Source organism: Achroia grisella, unplaced genomic scaffold (genome assembly GCF_030625045.1).
Source record: "Achroia grisella isolate CSIRO2021 unplaced genomic scaffold, CSIRO_AGI_Agris_v1 utg241, whole genome shotgun sequence".
NCBI lineage: Eukaryota > Metazoa > Arthropoda > Insecta > Lepidoptera > Pyralidae > Achroia > Achroia grisella.
Genome location: NW_026712734.1, coordinates 123,194 through 136,099, shown reverse-complemented (window position 1 = coordinate 136,099; position 12,906 = coordinate 123,194). Strand labels below are relative to the sequence as shown.

The 12,906-nt window shown below is 30.5% G+C and overlaps 1 protein-coding gene across 1 annotated transcript in view; it reads left to right on the top strand.

The window, feature by feature from the left end:
• Window positions 1–12,488, top strand: part of LOC131842473 (protein yellow) — a 34,011-nt gene extending 21,523 nt beyond the window's left edge. The window contains exons 4-8 of the mRNA XM_059190997.1: window positions 4,012–4,156; window positions 7,318–7,504; window positions 8,665–8,859; window positions 9,541–9,673; window positions 10,444–12,488. Coding sequence (XP_059046980.1) covers window positions 4,012–4,156; window positions 7,318–7,504; window positions 8,665–8,859; window positions 9,541–9,673; window positions 10,444–10,545 — 762 coding nt within the window. The 3' untranslated portion in view covers window positions 10,546–12,488. The remainder of the gene's footprint in view (window positions 1–4,011; window positions 4,157–7,317; window positions 7,505–8,664; window positions 8,860–9,540; window positions 9,674–10,443) is intronic.
• Window positions 12,489–12,906: the final 418 nt, after the last annotated feature.

Here is a 12,906-nt window from a genome sequence, read left to right as displayed (position 1 = left end):
CGTTCGGCAAACCTCAAAGGTCAGCTGTGGCCAATAGGTTCTGAATAGTTCTCAAAAAATATATGTATACAGTATTATACAGTAGCGTACACTTGTTTAGTACACAATAATAGGCACACAACAAAGTGCATCTATTTATATGCAGTGCAGTTTGATGTTGATTAATGTTAGAGTCGTTCATGCGTAATTCACGGACAGTAAATAAAGTAAAAGTTAAGTGTGGAAATGTAAAACGCAAGTAGGGTAATAGTGTATGCACATAGTTGTGCACTGTGCGATAGTCTTGAATTCTGTTCTAATATTATATAATGTTTTTTTTTATGAAATGAAAGTAAATAACTAATTGCATAGTAGGTATATACATTACTTATGTGCCACATACATATATAGGTATATTTAGTTTAATAATACCTGCAGTATATTTATACGTGTAATTAGAAAGAACCATTGTCCACGTTTTATTTTTATTGAATTACCGATATGTCGGCAGTGTTTCAACCGCCGTGATAAACTGAAGAGCAGCGGGTAAATAAAATCTTTTATGGCCGTCTACTTTCCCATAAGATCCTTTGATTCTACTAATTATATGTATAAATAATGATACGCGGTCAAATTTAAAACTGTAGTTATTTTCTTATATGTTACGTAATTTTTTTTATTAATTATTATTAAATTATTATATTTTTTTATTATTATTCATTTTATTAAAGAGGTGATGGCTTATTTATAATGTGGGTACTGTATTGATACACCTTCACGGACATCACGTCGTCATGTTATGTGAGTGGTAAATACCCCTCATACATTGTTATTCCTGAGGAATGTCATGCTTCTATACGTTATAACTTTCACACATTTCGAACCGAAACAAAACTTTAGAAGAAACTTTTTTGACGGCTGATTTACATGAGAAAGAGAACAGAGAGATTGTTGTACACAAATCTTGTTTAAATATAAAATTTAATAGCCAATCACTTAAATTTGTTATTAAAACAAAACATTAGCCATAATGAAGAATAGTCTCTTGGTGACGTGTGAATAAGCTGCATTTATTTATAATTAAAGTGTAATTAAACTTAAATAGTACTCATTCACACAACACACACACACATACTGTTTGAGTTATAATGCTTGCATATTGTCGCTGTATGCTCAGTAGATAATCATACTCTGTCATACTCGTAATAGTGAAGGCGTGTCAACATTACTACACAGTTGTGACGAAATTAGAGGTACATTTAATTTCAAGATCGAAACGCGATCTTAATTCGATCATGGTCGGCAATTTGTTTTATTGTTTCCGTTATGACTATAAACAATGCTCCATTCATAAGATGCACTTGATAATTTGTTGTAAGTACTTAGTCATCTTTATAGAGAATTTTATAATGATTGTAATTAACAGTCTATTTTATTATAATACATACAATTTAAGGCAAAATTATTTAAATAGAATAAGTATAAAAAGGAGTATACCACATCGACTCATATTTTTTATATAGTTCTGTGTTTGAAAAATAATTCTATTTAGAATTGATGTGTTTTGACTTAATAGATGTGAAGTCTAGTCGAGTTAATAATCGATGGAAATCTTTACTTAATCAATAATTGTTTAATGAAATCAATCACTAATGATGAATAAACCTCGTAAACTTAAATGAACCCTTGTAAGTTTAGAACATAATTAGAAATATTCTTTTCCATTAATTTAGAGGAAGTTCAATAATAGAAACGCAAACTGGTTTCGCGTTGGTTAATTAGTTTAATTTCCATTACATTTCCCAGAAATTATTAAGTAGCTATTAAAATTGTTTAATATTTTATATAATTTATTGTATAATTAAATTTTCATTTTGTCTAATTATTGTGAAATATTTACGTTATTAGTTAGTTATAACACGCATTTCCCTAGTATTAAATCGACCTACTGCATACATATACACATAACAATAACTTCGACATATCGAGGTTTCAATTCAGTATTACCATGGTTTGAGCACAAATTCTTTTAGTGCTATGAATGAAGGTTATATAGAAAGTATATTTTGCTTTGTTCTTGGCACCCTAATAGCTCAACAAATCATATTTGTTACTTTATATCACCATCAATGATATAATGTAGTGAAATATATAGTATTTTAATTTAATTTGATTAATTCCTTGATATATGATGTACACATACATCATATAAATATATGTACATACAGTAAGTTATTGTTCTATATTATTAGATTACATCACAATGTGGTATAGGGCTTACAGGGCTTAGGTAGGAGACATTTGTAAAGTGAAAGCCTGGTGGAATCCAGTTCATAGTTTATATAAATAATTCGATTACGTGTCTGGCGCATAGTATAATATATATAGTTAATTCTATTGATCCGTAACAGGAACTATAATTATACTTATATTGTGAATGGTTTATTTAGAAAGGACAGTAGTTATATCATGCGTACCTATAACTGTACTTAAAGGTATAAGAACGTTTGTTTGAAAAGTTTAAATTAACTATCCTTGAGGTGTCAAAACTGTCACGTCCTTAGACAAGCATCGACAGAAACTCAGAACAGAAATACTAGATAGTACTGTATAGGTACAGATAGTAATCTCAGAATACCTAATAAAGTATTCTATCTGTACCTAGACGGTACTGTGTAGTAATAATAACTTAATTAATTGAAACGAAAAACCTAGCTAAGAGTAATTATTATTATTAGGTTGTTAATACACAGCCAGACAGTTATTAGGATGCCCGTATCTGACTGACTTCCGATGTATTGGATTTTTCAAATAAATGATGATGAATTTGTGCATGCACTAACTGCTTAGACTGGCGAGGTAGGTACCAGCGGAGGAAGATAAGATGAGCCTGAAGTTAAGTCAGTTAGCCATCATGACGTCATCATCAATAATAAAAAAAAGAAAGTTATAAACTATAGAATATCAAATCTAATGATGTGTATACTAAAATATACTCTAAATATACTCAGTCACTTCGTTTCCAGAAACAGGTAATAGTTTATTACCAATGAAATGGCAACTATCTAGTATTTATGACCAATCTGTGGTTATATACCATTGACAGTTGAAAACCGAGGCCGTTTGTTAGATGAAAAGGCGTGGTCTGTCACGGTTGCAGCAATTGTGCATGCCGGCAGATACTTATTCACGATAACTGGAGGCGATATTAATTATATAAATTATGATCAGTTTTTAATTAGTCAGATATTTCAATCTATTGAAAGTTTTAAGAAACTAATGAAGTAACTTTTTTTTTTGTTCTAGAATAGTAAAAACAAAGAAATGTATAATCTCTATCTATCTAATTTAACTTAATATTAAATTATGTACAATAGTATTTAATAAATGGTTAATGGATTAGTCTAAAAAGACGAATTTACTACGCGATTAAAATGAAGGCTCGTTTAGGCATACTGAACTGAAACAAAACATGAACTGACTTACTAACATTTTAAGCTTAGATTTAATATAAATAGGACAAAATGGATGAACTCGTTTTTGCCCTTTGCAAGCTTTGTTTTTTATATTATTTTATTTAAGTCTATCGTCCGTTTATATACATATATCACCTCAAAGTTGTTAGGAAAATCTAATAAATGAATGTAAATGTTAAGACCGATGATGAAAATGATTTTCAGTACCTTGCTTGTGTATAGAATGATAGCGGCATGTTAGTGGAAAGGTGGCAGCGGACATAAATGTAGAGATTATCTCATCTCAAGTCCTTATAAATATGGAGATTCCTTATGTCTGTTTAATAAAACTCTCCATATTTTATATTATGGGTAGTGCAGCCATTTTATTGATTACGATTGTACCCTTCTATTTATAATTGTAGACTCGGATAATAATTCGCTATTTGGTTCGATCCTAAACCACTCACCTTGCAAACATACGTCTAATTTATCTATATTTACTTATCCTGCGATTCTTATATTACATTTAATTATTAAACCGATGTCTTTAAACCTTTTTATTAAAATATTTCAGGTACGAAGTGTCTACTTTCCCCGGGAGCTGTTGCGTCCAGCTTCACTGTTTACCAACATTGTATTAGATGACACAAGGACACCTTCTTCCCTCCATTCAAATTGTGACAACATATTTGCTTACATCAGCGATACTGTCGCTCCAGGTATTTTATTTTAATATATATATATGTAAATAGGACCTTTCGCTTGTCTAAGAAAAAATAATCTTAACCATTGATTATGCGTTTACCTGTGAAAGCACAGGGTTTCATAGGCTCTTTTAAAAACTAGCTTTTTGTTTAGGAACTTACATATTTTTCACATTTTTTTAATTACTTGTATCGTGATAAGTATTATTATTTGCTTTAATCATTGAGTAATTCCTTAAAACCTAACCTAAACACACAGGTCTAAGTCTCCATTAAATTATGAATTATGCAACATATATCATTCGTTCACGATTCTCGTTGTTCTCACCGTAAAGAAAAGCACGTGTGGAGTAGTACGTAGTAAGTGTGTCAACTCGTGACAAATGATAAATTAAGACGCACCTGCTAGCTAAGCCTAAAAGTGGGTGAATATTATGCAAGATGGCTCACTTTCTTTGTATGTCATTAAATATTATGTTGGCATTAAAGTATGTGACACTTAAACTGTAACTTAACTTTGTAAAAAATAATTTAAAGCAATATTTTTATAAGATTATAAATTGAAATTTACCTGTATATGTACCTGATTAATAATAGTAGTAACCCTGGACATTAACTCAGCGCCATGTAGTCCCAAGCTAAGCAGAGCTTAAGTTTTGAGTACTTGAAAACTGATAGAAAAGCTAAAATACATTTTTTTTAAATACCTATACATAGAAAATACTTTGACTAATACAAAGAACCAAATTCATAAATACAAAATGTTTGCACTGTGCGAGGAATCAAACCCTCGACAATCGGAAGTAAGGCAGTTTGCTAAACCGTAAACCACCGACATTGTCATTAATGGAAATGAATACTTTAGAATTGTGTAATGACCTTTAAAAGTCTTAGCCTGTCTGTTTTTATTGGAGATTAGGAGAGTCGTAGCACTCATGACCTAGTAGCTTACTTCCCTAACTTATAAACCACAAAGGTTGTAAGATCGAATCTGGCTGACACCAAAAACCTTGAATATCAATTTAAATTTCTCTCTCTGCTAATCAATACAGTTAAAACACAGATAATAAATTACATCGATCCGAGTAAGATAGAACGTCAGTAAAAGTTAGTAAAAAGCTTGATGCAACGGATTTCACTAATTGTAAGCAGAAATACATTTAGACATTCTGAAACCATAATTTGCATACGCAAAAAATTTACTCCGACCTGACTCTGACACATTAAAATGGGAATCGATATAGCTAGCCTAAGCCAAAGTTATGATTCGAACTGGTTGTGACGGTAAGTCTCAGATTAAAGTAGTATCTTTCGGGCAGGTTGGTCTTCAGCCACCCCATAATTTTTCTGTGGATTTGAAGTGCAGGGGAAACTCGCACCAGGGAACAGGGGAACTTTTCGTCCGTTAACTGTAAAGGCTGGTAGAATAGTTAAACTACTTTATTTTTATAAAACGACGCATTACTATTATTAACGATCGGAAAAAGGTTAGATACTTTTGGTCGTGTATTAAATTGTTGATGCAACTGTGGAAACAGAACTTATTCAAATTACACGGCCATGTAGCATGTGGGTGTGCGTAGTATATTTTCACTAATAAGAGAGTACCTACAAACTTCCGATAACACATGAATGGTGATAGGAAGATTGCTATGTTATTTAATGCATTATTACTTGTTAATTCGACAAAAAGTGGTTACGGTTCCGTAAAACGTATACATATGTTTCGGCGTATGGCGATCACTGACGTGTAACATACTAATGTTCGAGACAATGTGCTTTCTCTTAAAATGTGACGTCAGTAGGGTTACCATTGCAAATGTCTGGAATTTCATCTATTATGACGACTGACATATTTCTTTTTCCAAGTATTTTCATTGTTAAAATTACTTTCATTCACCCCCCGCAATGAATATTACTTGACTTTGAAGATTATCATACAGTCGAGTTAGTATCTAAAATATTTTTGCTTTTACACTCAACTAAACTAGCACTAAACAATAACTTTTATTGACTAATAGCTACCTATTATTCATTTATAATATAAATGTGCAATTTTCTTTTAAGTGACATTTCTTTTAATACAGTCGTGTAATATCCAGAATTTGGATGGATGTTTATTTATCAATCAAATGTTGATGGTAACCCTAGACGCTAGTTACTTGTAATACACCCGGCAGCGACGTACTTGCTAATTAAATTGATGAATAGGTTATTCGGTGAAATTGTAACATTGCGTAATGCGTAAACCAGTTTGCATGTTAAAAAATAATGACATGGAATTTGCGTTATTTTTTCTATTCTGACATGAATCAACTATTACCATGGGCACTATCGAGATCACTTGTGTTATACGTGGTATTCTTTTCATAAGTAATAATAAGTAACTAATTTCGATTATATTACGTTAACTTGTTTCGTTTTACAAAAGCCTGGCTGCAGTGTAATTACTGATCGGAAAATCAGATTGCAATATGTTAAATAAATTTAAACAATTATAATTCTTTAAAAAGCTTGTTTTCTAATATAAAGATCAAAGCAATGTTCAAAAGGAATCCAATTTATGACCTTTTAAGCCGTGACAAAGTCATAACCCTTAATAATTAATCATTGCAGATTATGCAATAATTGGCAATTGCAATTCACAACATTACAGGGTTGCATAACATCTAAGTCCTTATTGATATAGTTAATATTTCTATATAGACCATTCCATTTCAGGCCATTTATTAACAAATACTGTGACACAAGGTTTTTATTCAATACAAGTAAATGTGTATGTTTGTTTTGAAATTTTGAGTTTATATTTAGTACTTTAGAGAATTGTAGGCTATAAAAGACAGACTTCTAGACGAAAAGTGTAACCTAGAATTTTTTTTTATAAGAAGTAGTTTATACCTATGTGTATATAAAATATGTTATACAATTTTAATATATTGACACAGTTATTATGTATAGTTATTGGGTATATATTTCATATATCAGGTTATACAGTTTTGTAGTGCCATTCATATCAATTGACAATGCTGCCATTTTCCAACCTATAGGCAGTATACTTATTTGCTGTTCTATATGTTTTATATAAAAATCTTTATTGGTCGGTGTTGTTATCTTTGATCATATTTATAAACTTAAGTAATAACTAACTTCATTTAAACAATTCTAACATGTTTCAGCTATTATTGTGTACGATGGGCATCGTGACAACGCATGGCGTGTGACCCACGCTTCTATGTACCCCGATCCAGACCTGGGAGAATACGACATCGCTGGCGAGCGATTCACTCTTATGGATGGTATCGTGGGGCTCGGGCACTCGCCCACACAAGGACTGCTCTATTATCAACCACTGGCCACAGACAGGTAATTTTTACTAGCTGAACCACCGATGCATTGGCGTAGTGCAATGGTTCTTGTCTAGGATCAAATTATAGCATCAGTAAGCGACAGCAGTAATGGAAATTTTATAACAAGAAAATGATGAAGAAGTTTCGGTGTTAGGTAATCCTGGATAAATATTAAGACTATATATAACTATTGCGATATCGATATGACCATATACTTATTAGGTGATACAGACTAGTAACTTTAATGCTACGAGTGTCACTACTATACCTACTAATATCCTGAACCACTAACTATCTATATTCATGTATAACATGTGGGTAACATTGTAAAGCGTATGGTACCCACCAATTATTCGTTGCCATTCTTCAGGACTAAGGAGTTATGTCAACGTACCTTATATTACCATATACCGTTATTCTATCACCATTATTACACTTCTAATTAGAACACCGCTTACACAGCAACTCCTGCAGTTGTGAATAACTTCCTAATTAGCAATAGTTGAAGAAGTAGTACCTTCTGCATTTAGAGCACAAAATAAATAACACGTATTGTTGTAAAAACTTGCATGATGCAAATAAGACTGTCGGTATTGATTTACTTTTCTCCGATTTCAAATTCAATACTTTTAGTTTATCTTCAGCCTTGGAGCTTGCATAATGTCGCTTTCTCACGATATTCATAACCCGTTTGTTTGCAATAATTATAATTACACCTAAGGCTTATTAATCAATAAATAACTGCTTTTAAGGCCAGTATGGATAATATTGGCTCGTATAGTTACTATGATACAGATAACAAATCTTAACAAGGTCAAGGCTGCTTGTTAAGCTTTACCTAATGATTAATTATTGTGTACAAACTAAATAAATCATCAAACTAAACAAATAAAAGCCTATGTAACCTATTTAACTTTTATCCCTTATACTTTCAAAGGACCTACCTTACCTACATATATAAAAATAATAACAATGTCTGGATATTGCAGTAAAAAATATAGACAATATTGTTGTTCATAATGATGGTGTATTTGCCAATCAGTAAAATAGATATTTTGTTATTTAAGTATATGTAGATATTATTTTATACAATTGATACAATTTATATGTAGTTTTTGTTATATTTGGTCGTTATAAATTTAAAGTATAATAATCAACAACCTAATTTCATTTCAGATTGTTTAGCGTTTCTACAGCGGTGCTAGCCGCTGGACCTCCAGCAGAAGGTACAGAGTTGCCAGTCAACCTAGTGGGTCGCAAGTCATCGCAAGGTCTCGGTCTTGCAGTTGACCCGAGAGATGACACGATCATTTTCAGTCCCATCACTGAAACCGCTATTGCCGCATGGAATCCACTCACCAATTCTCATAAGTAAGTTGTTTAAGCTCTAAACGTTAAAATATAAAAACTGTAAACGTTGTTATTAAGGACATTCTGTAGTAAACCTACCTATACAGATGCAATGCTGATACTACATTTACATTTTATTATACCCGTGTATAGTAGTAGCATTGCACCCGTGCAAAACCGGGGCGGGTCGCTGTATATATTATAAAAAATCTGTAATGTATTTAAGTATTTATATTACTTGCCTAGTAGGTACTAATACCAAAAGTTCTATTTAGTTTTACTAGATGGCGAATAATAATTATGTATTATTGTAAATAAGACTTTTTTATTCAAGCAAATAAATCTGGGTATATTATTCAACTTAGATCTAAATTATATAGTGTTTATACTACGAGTAATAAACAGCAAATAGAATTACATAAATACATTATTTATTACATAGATACTTCTGTTCAATTAAAAATGTTTGTATCGTGTGGGGATCCAACCTGCGAACATCATATTATAGTTTCACCGTATACGTTTCTTGCAACTGTACGTCAGTAATATCTTCAAGGTGTTGTAGATTATCTTTTATTTGTTATTCTAAAGCAAATATAATTGTACTGTTTGTGAAATAATGTATCTGAAATAACCTATCTTTCTAAATTAAGGAGAACTGATTGTACATTCATACATATATATGTATGTGATGTTGAACAGATTGTTGGCAATGGATCCTGAGAAGCTGCAATTTTGTGCGGAAGTCCGGTGGGCGGAAAGGGACCATGGTTCCGTGTGGGCGCTATCCACTCGCTTCCACAAGTACTTCCGAAGATCTGTGAACAAGAACGAGGTAATCATACTAATATTAGGCTCGTCAGTTTATCTGTTTGATCCGTTTTCATGACTAAACGGCTAAACGGACCTTAAAGATTTTTGAAATAGGCTACCTCTCATCTAAAGGAAGGAAATAATGAATCGTTGATTAGTGTTTGAAATTTCAAACACTAATCAACGGATTACCAAGAACCAACAGAGTGATTGCCGAGTAAGATTTAAGGGTATAATATAATATTTTCCTTATGCGAAGTCAGGGCGGGTTACTAGTTTATAATGTATTATATATTGTCTGTGACCCGACACCTGTCTCTACAATAAGATAAATAACTCGAGCCGATAGCCAACTAGTACATTGTGCTTTATCAAGTAAACATAGTAACAGCTTCCGTTCCTAATAAGTATTTATATTAAATATTAATGTAATACAAAAAGGGTCATCAAAATTAGTAAATAATATTAATCGGTACAGGTAAATATAAACGTTGCAACATGTCTAAATTACGTATATGTTAAGATTTTGAAGTTCTTTAATCCATAATAATATTATAAATACGTTTGTCTGTTACCGTTCATGACTAAATGGGTAAATAAAAGATAAACTGAATTATGAGGAATGCCATAGACTAACTTTAATCTGCGAAAAAAGCAGACGCAGTCGCGGGTTACAACTTGTATTACATTATCGAGATATAAATATATATAGATATGTATGAGCAAAAACATACAGAGGTTTTATTTGTAACAATTTTTGATTAATATTATTGTAATGTTATGTAATTTCAGATTAATGTGCGCGTAGTGCGTATACCAGAAAACGGATTCCCATCATTACAGCCACATATATTACGCCGATCGGCGAGACTGGCCAACTCTACTCTACACTGAACAACTAGCCAAAGTCTCATGCTTTACAATTATTTCTCATTCTTAATACAAACTGCCTTTTATTTCTAAAAATACAAATTAATTTAAGTGAATACTTATTTACACAATTTTTATGTATATAATTATTTCATTATCATCATACCTGTTGAATTGAGATATTTTTATACTCACCGCATCACAATAATTTAAAATCCGCAATTTACTTATGTATTTATGTTTAGTGCTAACTTGCTAAACGAATATTTTATGTTTTTATTATACGGCGAAAATGAATAGATCGCTTCATATAAAAATTATTTGTTTCCAAAAAATTGATTAGTTAAAATCGAATTGATTTGAGATACAACTGACAACAAAATAAAAAAACTAATATGCCATAGGGCAACACTACTTTAAGTATCTTCTATTAATTTTAGAAATATTATTTGATTTTGTTACCAATGTTACTAAAATTTTAAGTACTTATTTCTTATATACATATTTTAATAATCATTAAGTATTCCTATAATTGTACAATATACTTATAAAATATATTGTTAGGTATTTAGAACATATTCACCGATTACCTTTTAAACTTTTGAGTGTATTGTGAGAATCTTTTTAGTATAAATGATTGTATTATTTTGAGTTACCATTAATATTTTATTATATAATATTTATACAACAGGCGAATATAAAATATATTTCAAGTCGAATTATTAGAATTGATCGCATAGATGGCGACTAAATTGTGCCATATGGCTATTTAGCTCACTATTGATTTATGTCCAGTGCATCAGTGATTATAAAATAAGATTAACCATCCCAGTTTACATAAAAACAAGGTAAATCAGATTAAATTATTTTAAGATTTTCGTATCTACGTCGTAGAATAAGACTTAAATTTATTATATTTGCCAATAGAACTTGACGAAATATTTTTGTTTCATTTTGTATATATGCTTTTAATAATTAAAAAAGAAAATACTTGAATATTTCAAATGTCAAAACAAGTATTTGAACATGAAGGGCCGTAGATTATAGATATACATAGATATACAAATACATAGATGAAATGACTATTGCCTTTGCAATTATGTAAAGAAATACATACATGAAATAAATAAATATAGATACATATTAACTACTATTAGTTAATATAATCATATTATTTTTTATGCGTCATAGTAATGTAATATATTCTATATGTTTCTATTATTTTATACTAAATATTGTATTGACCAGATTGTGGGGCCTTATACATGTTGATAATGGTATTATATTTATTATTATATCTTTTATCTTATACATATAATTGGATATAATAATAATCCCCACCACAATAAGTAACTAGATTAATTGTATATGATTGTATACAATAACAATATTAATGTTATTTTGATGTATAACGAAAGTCGTTCTAAAAAACTAATAACGATAAAATGATGACAGACAATGGAATTGATTTATTGCTTTTTATTATTTCATCTATACCTATTATCTACCTAGATAAATAGGAGCAATACATATTTGAAAACTGGAAAACTGAAATCAAAAGGAATATTATGTGTAAATAAGAACTGTGTTAGCCGTAACTTTTTAAATATGGTACGTAACTACAGTAGGGTACATACAGTATCCAGTATTATTCAAAAGCATATACAAGTTTACGAAAAACTAGTAAGTAAGGAATTGTAAAGTTTAAAATTATATAAATTACGGTTTTACTTTGTAAATAGTTGAAGGCCCGCCTGATGCAGAATGGCAACTATTTATTGCCAAAATTAGCTCCATAAACAATAGAGTGTACATTATGGCACTCTTGATGTCACTAATCTTAATTTATAGGCATATTTGTACTATAAATGGTATGATATTTATAAAAGTCACAATGGGTTTAGATACTGTTGCAATGTAAAGTTGTACAACTGGTGTTGGTCATGGAATGCAAAATTTCACTCGAAGCAGTCAGTAGCATCTTAGATTTTGGAGAAATTTTGTTGTATAAAAGTAAGGTGACGTATTTTCATATTTGTAATAAAATATTTAAGAAAGATATAAGTTTTATTATTTTGATAGATATAATTTTGAAGTGTATAATAAGTATTTTATTTTAATAAATTTAATTAATAGCTTTATTATTATATATAATATATAGAGTAAATGTTGTATCAATCTACCTATGTGGTTACAGTAGCTTACTGAAAAATCTTATGTTGTGTTATGGACAACACCCAAAAATTCATAAGAAACCGTATATTATAAGTAAATACCCAATGAGTGGTAAGTTATACTATTAAGAGTATTTTGGCTGATTGATATATTCAAAAACACTTATATTAAGTTAATCTTTGTTTCTACTACTGATAGGCTAGTTAGATA